General features: G+C 40.1%; 1 protein-coding gene across 1 annotated transcript in view; it reads right to left on the reverse strand.

Moving 5' to 3' along the window:
• USP25 (ubiquitin specific peptidase 25) overlaps positions 1–10407 on the reverse strand; it is a 165575-nt gene extending 155168 nt beyond the window's left edge. The window contains exon 1 of the mRNA XM_052650201.1: positions 10304–10407. Coding sequence (XP_052506161.1) covers positions 10304–10348 — 45 coding nt within the window. The 5' untranslated portion in view covers positions 10349–10407. The remainder of the gene's footprint in view (positions 1–10303) is intronic.
• Positions 10408–14945: the final 4538 nt, after the last annotated feature.

Genomic DNA, 14945 nt, shown 5'->3' on the forward strand with positions numbered 1-14945 from the left:
ATCCCTGGTTTGGAAAGATTCCACATGCCACAGAACAACTAAGCCCATGCGCCACAACTACTGAATCCTATATGCCTAGACCGTGTGCTCCACAACAAGAGAAGTCACTGCAGTGAGAAGCCTGTACACCACAACAAAGAGTAGCCCCAACTTGCAGCCACAACTAGAGGAAGCTCAAGAACAGCAACAAAGACCCTGCGCAACCAAAAATAAATAAAACTTTAATCTTAAAAAAAAAAAAAGTAGTAGTATATCAGGTACCGAAGTAAGAACTGTCCTTTTAAAATTAGCAGTAAAATAGAAACATCCACCATCACCACTTCTAAACATTTATCAGATGTCTTACCTAATACAAGAAAAAATGAATTATAAGCATAAAAATTGTAAATAAAACTATCATGATTTATTTACACGATCTTTATATAAAAAATCCAAAAACATCTCTCAAAAAATATCAGAGAAAATTTTAGCAAAGTGGCGAGATATGAAATCAATCTACGAAAGTCAGCTGCATTCACACACACCAGTTCAGTTCAGTTGCACAGTCGTGTCCCACTCTTTGCGACCCCATGAACTGCAGCACACCAGGCCTCCCTGTCCTTCACCAACTCCCAGAGTTCACTCAGACTCATGTCCATCGAGTTGGTGATGCCACCCAGCCATCTCATCCTCTGTCGGCCCCTTCTCCTCCTGCCCCCAATCCCTCCCAGCATCAGAGTCTTTTCCAATGAGTCAACTCTTCGCATGAGATTGCCAAAGTATTGGAGTTTCAGCTTTAGCATCAGTCCTTCCAAAGAACACTCAGGACTGATCTCCTTTAGAACACACACCAGTAACAAATAACAAACATTTTAAAGTACTTTATAATATTGTTATTGGAAAATGTCAACTATATAGGGCAAATAATGTACATGAATTCTACTGTGAAAATCATAAACCAAGTAAAAAATATTAAAGGTCTAAGATGGCTTAGTGGTAAAGAATCCATCTGCAATGCAGGAGATGCAGCTTTAACCCCTGGATCAGGAAGGTCCCCTGGAGAAGTAAATGGCAACCCACTGCAGTATTCTCGCCCGGGAAATCTCATGGACAGAGGAGCCTGGAGGGTTACAGCCCATGGGGTCGCAAAAGAGTTGGACATGACTTAGCAACTAAACAACAAAAATATTAAAGTAGAGCTAAATTAAAAAAAAAAAAAAGTACACCCTGTTCATGGATAGAAAGACTCAGTATCATAAAAGATGTTAGAAGTTCCAAATTGCTCTACAGGGTCAATAAAATGACTGGGAAAAAAAAAAAAAAAACCTCAAACAGGGTTTTTCAGAGACCTTGGTAAGATTATTCTAAACTTTCTAAGGAAGCTACCAAAGCACACTGGAAGAAGAGCAAACTTCCTGTTTCAGTACAGAGACTATTATGAAGCCTTAACAATGAAGACAGGATGGTATTCACAAAATGAACCTTGGAACAAAACAGCAAAGGGGGGAAACAAAAACGCATTTTCCATAAAACTTTTACATATGACAGAGATGGTATGTCAGTTCAGTGGGGGAGAGCATTAACTTTTCAATAAGGTAAGATTAACAACAAAAAAATCATACACAGAATAAAAATTAAATTGGATCCCTAACACATCAGATACAAAGTTAACTGCAAACAGGTCTAGTTGTTGCAAACACAACTTTTAAAACTCTTATTATTATACACATAAATTTCATTTATATAGCAAGGTGAAAAAAGTTTCCAAAGTTAAAACAACTAAAATTTAAAAATATGTGTCTTTGGAATCAGAGAGGCAATAAAAAGGAAATCAAAGAGAAAGAACACAGGATTCAAGCTGATTACAATCTCAAATGAAAACAGAGGGATGGGATGAGGTGATTATATGGATAGATATAGGTTACTTTCAAAGTTCTCACTTTTGCCTTAGGCAGTGGGTTCAATGTGTACTTATCATCAAAGATTAATTTGCTATTTCATAAATAAATGAAAACATATTTGCATTGATAGCTGATTATGATCCAAAGTTTATGATTAATTCCATGCTGTGTACTTCAGAACCAACTAGAATTAAAACAAACCTGACAAAAAGTATCTGACCACTTATGAAGGAAGCAAATACAGAACTGGCATACAAAAATAATAATTTTAGACAAAGCAAAAAGTTATTCTAGCACACAGAGCAAAAGAATAGAAAAAAATATAAAATGAAATTTGAAGCAAGACAGCGAGATGAATGGTATCTAATATTCAAATAATGTAGTTTCAGAGTAGGAAGAAAAATGGAAGAGAGTACCAGTAGTAACTTTTCAATATATATCTTTTTCCTGAGAAGAACATTATAGTTTTCAGATCAAAAATTTTTGTCAGGATGGTTAAAAACACACACACACATGCGTGCAAAATCTCTGAATTCTAAAACCAAAGAGGAAATCTTATAATCTCATACAGAGAGTCCTACATGACTGAGAACATACATACACACAGAAAGTTAAATTATCTACCCAAAAAAAGTTAAACAGCATTAAACTACACAGAAAAGCATAGTTAAAATTAAACATCTATATACCTATTTTTAAAAATTTACTTGCCACTAATATTTAACACAATTAAGTAAAATAATATTTTTGACATAGAGTACATTGTAAAAATTTTAAAAATCATTTAAAATTACCATTCCATATTATTCCAATAAACTCAAGAAAGATGTAAGAAAAAATATGCTAAACAGTCTTATTGGGAGCACAAGGAAGGAGGAAAAACTATTAGTTATTACATAAAAACATGTTTAAATATATTTGTTTAAAATTAAGAGAAGAAAAAGCTCTTTAAATAAATGAAAATCAGATGGCAATAAAAAGATTAAACATGTTATCACTATATATATATATATATATATATACACACACACACATATACATGATGAAATCTTACTAAATGACCAGCAAAATCAAATTTAGATTAGATCCATTAGAAATACAAATATAATTTGATGAAATTATATTAAAAGTAGAGACTTCAATCTTGCTCAGAAGATATAAAAATAAAACCATGAAATATTTAAATCACACTCTAAGTGCTCATGTGATATATATATATAGAACTCTGCAACTCAAAAAATACAGATTCTTTTACATGATCATTAAAACCTCATGTGCTTAGTCATAAGAAATTGTTAATAAATTTCTAAAACTATTACAAATCATATTCTCTAAACAGAATGTTTCAATTGTATTGAAACTAAAAACCAACAGCTTAAAAAGTACAACAAAAAAGGTAAAACAAAAAATATTTTTAAATAATGAAAGAAAAACAATTTAAGATAATAGTCAAAATTTGGAAGGCATAACTAAAACGTGCTTTAAATAAAGCGGTCAGCCTAATAAGCGTCACAGTCATCAAAACTTCAAAGCCACAAGCACTTAGGTTGAAAGATCAAAAACAAAACGCTACAAATTTTGACTGATTTAACTTAATGCTACGCTAGACAATTCCAAAACCATATGAAAAAACAAAAAGCTTTCTAATCTTTATATGAGCTAATCTTAATAGTCCATACACATATAAAAACAAACCTTGTAACAAATCTCATTTAAAAATGAAGATTCTAATTTTTAGATTAAAATTTAGTGTAATGAATTCTGAGGCATCAGGACAAATGCGAGCCAGAAAGCAATACAGATTAATGGTTAATGGCTGAAGCCCCCAAGTCTCAGAGTTTAAAGCCCACCCTCAACATACACTAACAATGAAATGTTGCTTTAGTTCTTCTCTAATACTTTTTCCTCAACCAGGACATGAAAGCAAAAAAAGTGTCTACCTAAAAAAGTGGTTGGGAAAATGAAGTTGAAAAGAAGTTATAAAATTCTTTGCACACTTTCTTAACACAGTACTTAGTAAAAATGTTATGTGTTATCCATTACAATTGTGCTTATCATAAAATACCACCATCAGTTGTTGCAAAAAAAAAAAAAAGATGTTTGATAAAGAGTCAACATCTAAATCTGATTTCAAAGCATTTTAAAAACTTGTAACTATGAGGACATTTCATATTACAATGAAACAATACATTACAGACCCTACTATTAATCCTAGTATTCTGTAATCTTAGCTAAAATAATAACATATGAAAAAAGAGGTGCCAAAATTGACAGAGAAGAGGGCAGAATGATAATTATTTGCAAATGTCATGGACTGCATACAAAGAATATTGAAGAATATCAGAATATTAGAACTAATGAAAATTCATTAAGACAATGGGTTACAACCTTAGTACAGAGTCAAAACTAGGTGAGAAAGGAAAGGAGTAAAAGGGGAATAAGTAGCTGAATAAGTAGCTGGATCCTGCTCTCTCAGTAAACCAAGTCTTATGCTAACAAGATAACCAACCATTTAATACTAAACAATGCCTATTTTATATAATGTTTACAGTGATTTATATAAGGTTAAAGACAGGAAAAGGTCAGTTTTCATTCCAGTGCCAAAGAATGCTCAAACTACCACACAATCGCACTCATCTCACATGCTAGTAAAGTAATGCTCAAAATTCTCCAAGTCAGGCTTCAGCAATACGTGAGTAGTGAACTTCCAGATGTTCAAGCTGGTTTTAGAAAAGGCAGAGGAACCAGAGATCAAATTGCCAACATCTGCTGGATCATCAAAAAATCAAGAGAGTTCCAGAAAAACATCTATTTCTGCTTTACTGACTATGCCAAAGCCTTTGTCTGTGTGGATCACAATAAACTGTGGAAAATTCTGAAAGAAATGGGAATACCAGACCACCTGACCTGCCTCTTGAGAAACCTACATGCAGGTCAGGAAGCAACAGTTAGAACTGGACATGGAACAACAGACTGGTTCCAAATAGGAAAAGGAGTACGTCAAGGCTGTATAGTGTCACCCTGCTTATTTAACTTATATGCCGAGTACATCATGAGAAACATTGGGCTGGAAGAAGCACAAGCTGGAATCAAGACTGCCGAGAGAATTATCAATAACCTCAGATATGCAGATGACACCACCCTTTTGGCAGAAAGTGAAGAGGAACTCAAAAGCCTCTTGATGAAAGTGAAAGAGGAGAGTGAAAAAGTTGGCTTAAAGCTCAACATTCAGAAAACTCAGATCATGGCATCTGGTCCCATCACTTCATGGCAAATAGATGGGGAAACAGTGCAAACAGTGTCAGACTTTATTTTGGGGGGCTCCAAAATCACTGCAGATGGTTAATTGCAGCCATGAAATTAAAAGACGCTTACTCCTTGGAAGAAAAGTTATGACCAACCTAAATAGCATATTGAAAAGCAGAGACATTACTTTGCAAACAAAGGTCCATCTAGTCAAGGCTATGGTTTTTCCAGTAGTCATGTATGGATGTTAGAGTTGTACTGTCAAGAAAGCTGAGCACCGAAGAATTGATGCTTTTGAACTGTGGTGTTGGAGAAGACTTTTGAGAGTCCCATGGACTGCAAGGAGATCGAACCAGTCCATTCTAAAGGAGATAAGTCCTGGATGTTCTTTGGAAGGAATGACGCTAAAGCTGAAACTCCAGTACTTTGGCCATCTCACGGGAAGAGCTGACTCATTGGAAAAGACTCTGATGCTGGGAGGGATTGGGGGCAGGAGGAGAAGGGGACGACAGAGGATGAGATGGCTGGATGGCATCACCAACTCGATGGGCATGAGTTTGAGTGAACTCTGGGAGTTGGTGATGGACAGGGAGGCCTGGCGTACTGGGATTTATGGGGTCGCAGAGTCAGACACAACTGAACTGTCTCTTTAAATGCTGTATTATATTTTTATAACTTCCAGTTCAGGTCAGTCGCTCAGTCATGTCCAACTCTTTGCGACCCCATGAACTGCAGCAGGCCAGGCCTCCCTGTACTTCACTAACTCCCAGAGTTCACTCAAACTCATGTCCATCGAGTCGGTGATGCCATCCAGCCATCTCATCCTCTGTCATCCCCTTCTCCTCCTGCCCCCAATCCCTCCCAGCATCAGAGTCTTTTCCAATGAGTCAGTTCTTTGCATCAGTTGGCCAAAGTAATGGAGTTTTAGCTTCACCATCAGTCCTTCCAATGAACATTCTATAACTTTAGACAATTCCTAAATTAGAAATACTACATTACTGCAACTAAGAAATTTACCCAGAATTCAACTTGTATTGTTTTTCAAGTTTCAATTCTTAATTTGGTTAACCTGTGACTTCCTTCCCACCTAACCCCCAGTATAATTAAATGAAAGCTGACTGTTGATCCATAAGATTCCTTCTGCCTCTCTCCTCTACTTTCTCTTTTTTATCCTCTGTCTGGAATAAACACATGCTTAGCTCCACTAAACACTTGGATATAAAAAAGTTGTTCATGTCTAATCATCTATCTTCAAGGCTTTAAAAGTAAATTCAGCAGCATTTAATGACTTGTCCAAGGTCATGAAAAAGTGATTTAGATCAACCCACATCCTATTCTTTCACTACATTGCCTATATTCTAACAGATGTCCACAATTTGAAGCTTTCATCGTTTCTGCGTGTGCGCTGTCACTTCAGCCGTGTCCGACTCTGTGTGACCCTATGAACTGTATGTAGCCGCCAGGCTCCTTTGTCCTTGGGATTTCCCAGGCAACAATACTGGAGTGGGTTGCCATGCCCTCCTCCAGGGTATCTTCCCCACCCAGTGATGGAACCCGCATCTCTGATGTTGCCTAAATTGGCAGGCAGATTCTTTACCATTAGTTCCAGCTACGAAGCTCTTAACTGTTTCTCAATCATGTTAAATTGTGAGATTCAGTTAAGGAACTAAAATAACTCCTGCAGTTTGTATTTCTCTTAGAAAGCACTCACTCTTTATTTCATTCATCGAATATTTACTGAAACCTACTATGTGCAACCAGTCAATCCTAAAGGAAATAAATCCTGAATAAACATTGGAAGGACTAATGCTGATGCTGAAGCTCCAATACTTTGGCCACCTGATGCAAAGAACTGACTCATTGGAAAAGACCCTGATGCTGGGAAAGATTGAAGGCAGGAGGAGAAGAGGACCACAGAGGATGAGATGGTTGGATGGCATCACTGATTCGATGGACTTAAGTTTGAGCAAGCTCTGGGAGTTGGTGATGAACAGGGAAGCTTGGTGTGCTACAGTCCATGGGGTCGCAAAGAGTCAGACACAACTAAGCAACTAAACTGAACTATGTGCAAGGAGCTGTTCTAAGCCCTACGGTGAAACAAAATAGGCCAAAAAAAAAAAAAAAAAAATTATTCAACTCAGGAGAATACAGTTAATGTAAACAGAATCCAGCTCACAGCTGTTCAAATTAATCTGGTCTCTAAGAGAATGCCTTCTATTTAATATATTGCTGCCCTAAAGAATCCTCATTTGGGACCTGAATCAATGAACCAAAATTCTGAGATGAGAATCCTACACTTCAGGTAAATATCAAGCAGAAAGGCCGAATATACACATTCAAGACCAAAATTATGACAGGACTTAACCTTAGCTAATCTGATACCAACTCCAATTCACCTGTATCATCTTAAAACCTCAGGAAAATGGCTCTTTGCAGTTTCACTCAATCTCACAACTCCCTGCCAGGGCCAAACTTGAGCGATCAAGCAAAGAACACATCAGAGGCAAAGGAAAAGACACCCCTTGCCTTATGTTACATTGTGACAAGCCACTCTGTAGGTAAACAGAAGACCTGTAAGTTTTGCGTTACTTAAAAAAAAAAAAAAAGACCTGAGTGTTGTGCTACTTTTTTTTTTTTTTTAATTATAATCATACATCCTTTGGGAAGAAAAAAAAAACAATCTCACAAAATAAGAAACTGTTCCAATGAACAGACATAAAGCTGATATTACACATGAGCATACAACAAGTTTCTAAAGAAGAGCAGAAAATAGGCTGAAATTTTGGTTATGCAGTATGCACTAGACACTTCTCATTTTACTAATAATTCATAGTTTCCATTTTAAAAACAAAGAGTTTCACTTTTGTTTCTTCTAAAGTAGTTCACTTCCTAGTTACTAGCTTGAAGTCTACTTCCTAGTTACTACCTTGGTGGATTTTAATGTCAGTTCATTTGAAGTAGATGGTTTAAAGTATTTGAACCTGTATGAATATTTTAAAATAGTACTAATATGAGTAACAAAGAACAGCATATTAATATGGCAAGCAAACACATTAAATGTTTCTTTAATACATAAACACCATGATAGAAGTATAAAAATAAATGCGACTGTATTGCTCTAAAAAATGTCCACAATCTCAACGAGATGATATGACAGGTACTAAAAACAGTGTCAAAACGGTAGTATTTTAGACTAACAACTACTCCCTTTGCATAAGGAGGGGACTCATTAAACTAGGAAACTGGACTTGATGGCTAAGATCACTTTTAGTAATTTATTCTTGATTCAAATTTATGCATAAACCTCTGAAATGGGCAGATCTGCATTATCTAAGTACATTAGTCAAAAATCAATTTTAAAAACTCACAAATTTTTTTGCCATTGTTCAAATTTGACATGTGAAAACCATGAGCTACATTTCCCACTTTGAAAAAAAAAAAGGCTTTAACACTTAACATTGAAGAGAACTATAAACCGGAAGGACACCAAGCCTACTAAATATTGCTCAGTATACTATGGCCACAAGATCCTCCTCTAAGTATTAACACTTTGTCACATACTCAACATCAAAAACTAAAGTTCAAAGTATTCAAAACAGAATTAAGGGGATTAGGAGATAAACTGTTCTAAGCTCCCATTATTAAAACTAGAATTATTTCACTGTAAATAAACCGCAGTCTGCAACATCTTCTCAATCAACCCAGTCACTCTTTAGTTGCTAAGTGGTGTCCTACTCTTTGCCACCCCATGGCCCCATGCCACACCAGAAACCCCCTCAGGCCCCTCTGTCCATGCGAGTTCCCAGGCAAAGATACTGGAGTGGGTTGCCATTTCCTTCTCCAAAGGATCTTCCCAACCCAGGGATCGAACCAGAGTCTTCTGCGTTGCAGACAGATTCTTTACCACCGAGCCACCTGGGATGCCCAATTAACCAATAACAATTAACTAACACACAAGAGTTCCAAGAAAACTTCCCCAAAGTGCCTAAAATAACAATGCAGTATGCTCGCTTTCCAAAATTCTTGAGCATCTTCAATTACTTCAAGTACTACCATAAAATTCTAAAAATATCTCAAAGCAAAAACTTAGCACGCGGTGAGTATACATAGTCCATTTTACGACAGTAGGCTTTATTTTAAAATCAAGCACAGGTAGGATACAATGATGCCAAGAAACTACTGATATCAACACCACAGGGTGGGGCATTCACACTACTCTCCCAGAAAAATCGAATAGTTCTACCATCTTTTCACAGTAAACCGTGGTCACCGCCATAATTTCAAGACGAGTAAAGTAATGGTTTTCCTTTTGCCCAAAATGTTTTTCACACCAATAACCCCCTCCCCAAAAATTAAGCCATAGCCAACGACTCTCCAGGATATGGTGCAACCCGTGAGAGTGCACTTCAGATTCCGAAAGCAAAATCGAAGTGGGGAAAGTAGCATGTCTCACGTAACTATACTTAACGGAAAAGATTTGAAGCTTCACAAACCCAGTTTTTTTTTTTAAGGGAACAACCTCTTTAATGTGTGACCCAGGCAAGAGTAAAGGGTGAGGATGGAACAAGGTCAAACTTAGGGGACAAAATATACCTGAAATAAGCATGGCCGAAAAGGTCTCTTCTTAAGGGACAGTTTCTATATTTTTTAAAAAAGGAAAAAAAAAACAAAAACAAAAAGAAAAAGGAACCAACCAAATCCTCTACTTTTACATTGAGTCCACCTGGTTCCTGTACCTGGCAATTCAATTGCGGTGGAGACTCTTTGGCAAAATAGCAGATCTGGAAGGCTCCTGTCTTGGAAAGAAAACTGGGGTTCACAAGGGATGACAACCGGCTATTTCTTTTTCTTTAAAAATAAAAAAGACGAGGAAGATAAAGTTTAATTAGGAAGTCATACAGAGGAGTGTAGGAATGTAAGGTCGCGCTCAACAAACACCCATCACCGTCGGTTACAGGAAAACAATTGGCAAGAAGGAAGTGGACTGAAACCCGCTAACTACACCCCGCTTTCCACACGCAGCCCGGAACTGGGCGCGACGCCCCCAAAGCGGGCAGGGGCGGGAGACGGCGGCGCGGGGAAAGCTGGGGCCGCGGAGGCCCGGGCGGCGGGGAGGTCCCGGCCGCGGCGGGGGAGGGCGGCACCTCGGGCGGAGGAGCGGGGCCGGGTCTCCTCACCTTCTGCGCCGCGCTCTGCTGCAGCACGTTCTGCTCCACGGTCATGGCCCCCGCCGCGCCGGCGTCCGGCTCCCCGAGCCTCCGCTGGCCCTGACTGCCACGCTCCGCCGAGCCCCAGGGAGCGGCGCGGACGGCCGGCGAGGACAGCGCCCCCGCCAGCCAGGCGCGAAGGCGACGACGGCCGGCGTGCGCGGGCACCACGGGCTGGCGGCGCGGCGCGGACACCGAGGGCCACGGCGGCGGCCCCACGACTCCGCGCGGCCCGCCTCAGCGCGGCTCGGCGGCCGCGGCCCGGGCCATGAGCGGGCGGTGGACGCTGGGGGGCGGGAGGGCGCTAGCAAGCCCGGACGCGTCACGCGCGCGCGCGCGCGCGCTCCTCCGCTGGCGGCTCGCGGGCCACTGCGGGGAAGGGAAAGGGGACAGAGGGAGCGGCCGGCCAGAATGGCGCTGTCCTCCTCCCAGCGCAACTCCTCCTCCCCTCCCCTCCCCTCCCCTCCCTCCTCTCCTGTCCCCTCCCCTCCCCTCCCCTCCCTCTACCGCCCCCTCCCCTCCCCTCCCTCTACCGCCCCCTCCCCTCCCCTCCCTCTACCGCCGTCACCGCCCCCGCCTGGCGGCTCCTCCCCCGCCGAGCCCCGCCCACAGGCCGCCCTAACCCTACATTGTGACCCGCGGGGCGGTGTGACGGGAGGCGGGGCCGCTCCGGAGCCCCGCCCCCCGTCCTGGAGTCCCGCGGGGTGGGGCGAACGAGCGCCACGCGGGCCCGGCCTCGGAGCCGCCCCTGCGGCAGGTTGCGCGACGCCTACCCGCGGCTCCGCGACGCTCCAAGCCAAGGCCTGAGGGCATCGTGCCTCTTCATGCCCAGAATTTGTCAGATTTCCATATCTCTCTAAGAGAAACATTTTCCTCTAGGTCCCTGAACGTTCTCAAACCGCTTTGGATCCCGAATCCTTGGTCTTTCTGAGTCCTCTCCCCAGCCCTTTCTAGGAATTTCACAAGCAGTAAACTTGCCCGAAGAGAAAAGTCAATTGTGATTTAAGCAAAAGGCTGTCAGAAGGCCTTTCGCTGGAATGTACTTTTCTCTGCAACTAATCATTACATAAGTTAATATTGATAGTCTCTGTCAACTTCGTTTTTTCAAACATGTGCCAGTCACTGGCAGGCTCTTAGGAAATAAAGTTTCTTTTCCTAAGCTTTGACGTAAATGAAATACGGTCTATTCAACAGACAATGTTACAAAAATATCACTGCCTAGATGGTACAGGATACCCCAGTTGCAAAACAATTATCAATTAACCACCCTTCTTGAAATACTTGATTATATATGGAATAGTAAGGAAAACCTAACATTGAGAAAGCAGTCTATAACCTTAAAAATATGTTGAATTTCACAAGCTAATCTGGGGGTGGGACACAAATAGGATGTGAAGGTGCCCTGTGCTGCGAGAGAAGGAATAACCGTGGTTCAGTTCAGTTTAATTCAGTCATTCTGTCGTGTCCGACTCTGTAACCCCATGAACTGCAGCACACCAGGCTTCCCTGTCCATCACCAACTCCCAAAGTTACTCAAACTCATGTCCATTGATCGGTGATGCCATCCAACCATCTCATCCTCTGTCCTCCCCTTCTCCTCCTGCCTTCAATCTTTCCCAACATCAGGGTCTTTTCAAATGAGTCAGCTGTTTGCATCAGCTGGCCAAAGTTTTGGAGTTTCAGCTTAACATCAGTCCTTCCAATGAACACCCAGGGCTGATCTCCTTTAGGATGGACTGGTTGGATCTCCTTGCAGTCCAAGGGACTCTCAAGAGTCTTCTCCAACACCACAGTTCAAAAGCATCAATTCTTCGGCGCTCAGCTTTCTTCACAGTCCAACTCTCACATCCATACATGACCACTGGAAAAACCACAGCCTTGACTAGACAGACCTTTGCTGGCAAAGTAATGTCTCTGCTTTTGAATATGCTGTCTAGGTTGGTCATAACTTTCCTTCCAAGGAGTAAGCGTCTTTTAATTTCATGGCTGCAATCACCATCTGCAGTGATTTTGCAGCCCCCCAAAATAAAGTCTGACACTGTTTCCCTATCTATTTGCCATGAAGTGATGGGACCAGATGCCATGATCTTCGTTTTCTGAATGTTGAGCTTGAAGCCAACTTTTTCACTCTCCTCTTTCACTTTCATCAAGAGGCTTTTTAGTTCTTCTTCACTTTCTGGCATAAGGGTGATGTCATCTGCATATCTAAGGTTATTTGTATTTCTCCCAGCAGTCTTGATTCCAGCCCCTGCTTCATCCAGCCCAGCATTTCTCATGATGTACTCTGCATAGAAGTTAAATAAGCAGGGTGACAGTATACAGCCTTGATGTAATCCTTTTCCCATTTGGAACCAGTCTGTTGTTCCATGTCCAGTTCTAACTGTTGTTTCCTGACCTGCATACAGATTTCTCAAGAGGCAGGTCAGGTGGTCTGGTATTCCCATCACTTGAAGAATTGTCCACAGTTTATTGTGATCCACACAGTCAAAGGCTTTGGCATAGTCAATAAAGCAGAAATAGATGTTTTTCTGGAACTCTTTTGCTTTTTCGATGGTCCAGCAGATGTTGGCAATTTGATCTCTGGTTCCTCTGCCTTTTCTAAAACCAGCTTCAACATCTGGAAGTTCATGGTTCACGTATTGCTGAAATCTGCCTTGGAGAATTTCGAGCATTACTTTACTAGCGTGTGAGATGAGTGCAATTGTGCAGTAGTTTGAGCATTCTTTGGCATTGTCTTACGTTGGGATTGGAATGAAAACTGACATTTTCCAGTCCTGTGGCCACTGCTGAATTGATATACTCAAAAATACAATATACACATATGCAAATCTGGGTATAGTTTTTAATCTGATTTTTTAACAAAAAGTCAGTTTGTTATGTGGTCATTGAAATTTTTGTTTTTATTTTATTTAATAATCATAAATTACTGTAACTCGTAAGGTTTTGTACTTTGTGCACTTTGCAAACCATCTTTGCTTTGTACCCTAGAGATAGGTCTTCAATCAACTTTTGTGGTCTTTGCTTTCAGCTTTCATGTTTATTTGCTCATTTGATGTTGACAGATTACAATTTTTGTTTGTTGCTATCTTACATCTTTGACAGAAGATTTTGAAAAGTTGTGAACTGGTTGGAAACTCAGAATTTTAAGGAATGACAGACCGTTCTGACAGAATGCATACATTTTTAATGAGAACATGACTAGTGCTAAGCCGCTTCAGTTGTTTCTGACTTTGTGATCCTATGAGTCATAGCCTGCTCTACTCCACCATCCATGGAATTCTCCAGGCAAGAATACTGGAGTGAGTTGCCGTGCCCTCCTCCAGGGGATCTTCCTGACCCAGCGATCAAACCTACCACTGTTACAACTGGGCTTCTGCATCGGCAGGCAGATTCTTTACCCTTAGCACCACCCGGGAAGCCCTTTTATGAGAACACTGAGTCCCGACAAGGATAACTTGTCAAGGAAAGCTTACTAGAGCCCATTTTTCCTCATTTATAGATGAAAATTCTTTCCACATATCAACTTCAAGTTTGTCTGTATTATAGATGTTCTTAAAATTTAGTCTATCTACTTCTTGACATTTGAATTTAAGAAAGTTAAATTTAACATAAAAATCTACCAGTGTGGTTTCAAAAAGATATTACCAGATACTAGAGTTTAGTTTCTAGATTTTGGCAATAAATACTCCTCTGAGTTAGACTTTTTACTTCCACAAAAAAAAAAAAAGAAGAAGATCTTACTGGTGCTTTCTATATAATTAGCAAATAAAGCTATTTATATGTTAGTTTTATTTATATGTTAGTTTGTACCTGCCCACTTTGATGATTCCCAGATTACTTCTACTGGTTTCCTATTTAATTTTTTTAAAATTTTACTTGTGGTTTTATAGAATCTTCAGAATCAAATTTCATATTTCATTAGATATTTTTTTAGAAAGCATACAATTGGAATGAATAGAGAGTGAAAATTTGAGATAAATTTACACATAAAACACATTGCCAGATATCCTAATTTTTTTTTTTTTTAATGTGCCCAAGGTCAGTTTTGCTGTTCATGAGTCAGAGTATATCATGCAAAATGACAGGCTGGATGAAGCTCAAACTGGAATCAAGATTGCCAGAAGAAATATCAATGACCTCAGATATGCAGGTGACACCAGCTTATGGCAGAAAGTAAAGAGGAACTAAAGAGCCTCTTGATGAAAGTGAAAGAGGAGAGTGAAAAAGTTGGCTTAAAATTCAACATTCAGAAAACGAAGATCATGGTATCTAGTCTCATCATGGCAAATAGGCAGGGAAACAATGGAAAGAGTTACAGGCTTTATTTGCTTGGGCTTCAAAATCACTGCAGATGGTGACTGCAGCCATGGAATTAAAAGATGCTTGCTACCTGGAAGAAAAGCTATGACCAAACTAGACAGCATATTAAAAAGCAGAGATAGTATTTTGCCAACAAAGGTCTGTCTAGTCAAAACTACGGTTTTTCCAGTAGTCATGTATGGATGTGAGAGTTGGACTGTAAAGAAGGCTGAGCACCAAGGAATTGGTGCTTTTGAACTGTGGTGCTGGAGAAGATTCTTGAGAGTTCCTTGGACTGCAAGATCAAACCAGT

This window comes from Budorcas taxicolor, chromosome 1, assembly GCF_023091745.1.
Source record: "Budorcas taxicolor isolate Tak-1 chromosome 1, Takin1.1, whole genome shotgun sequence".
Classification (NCBI taxonomy): Eukaryota; Metazoa; Chordata; class Mammalia; order Artiodactyla; family Bovidae; genus Budorcas; species Budorcas taxicolor.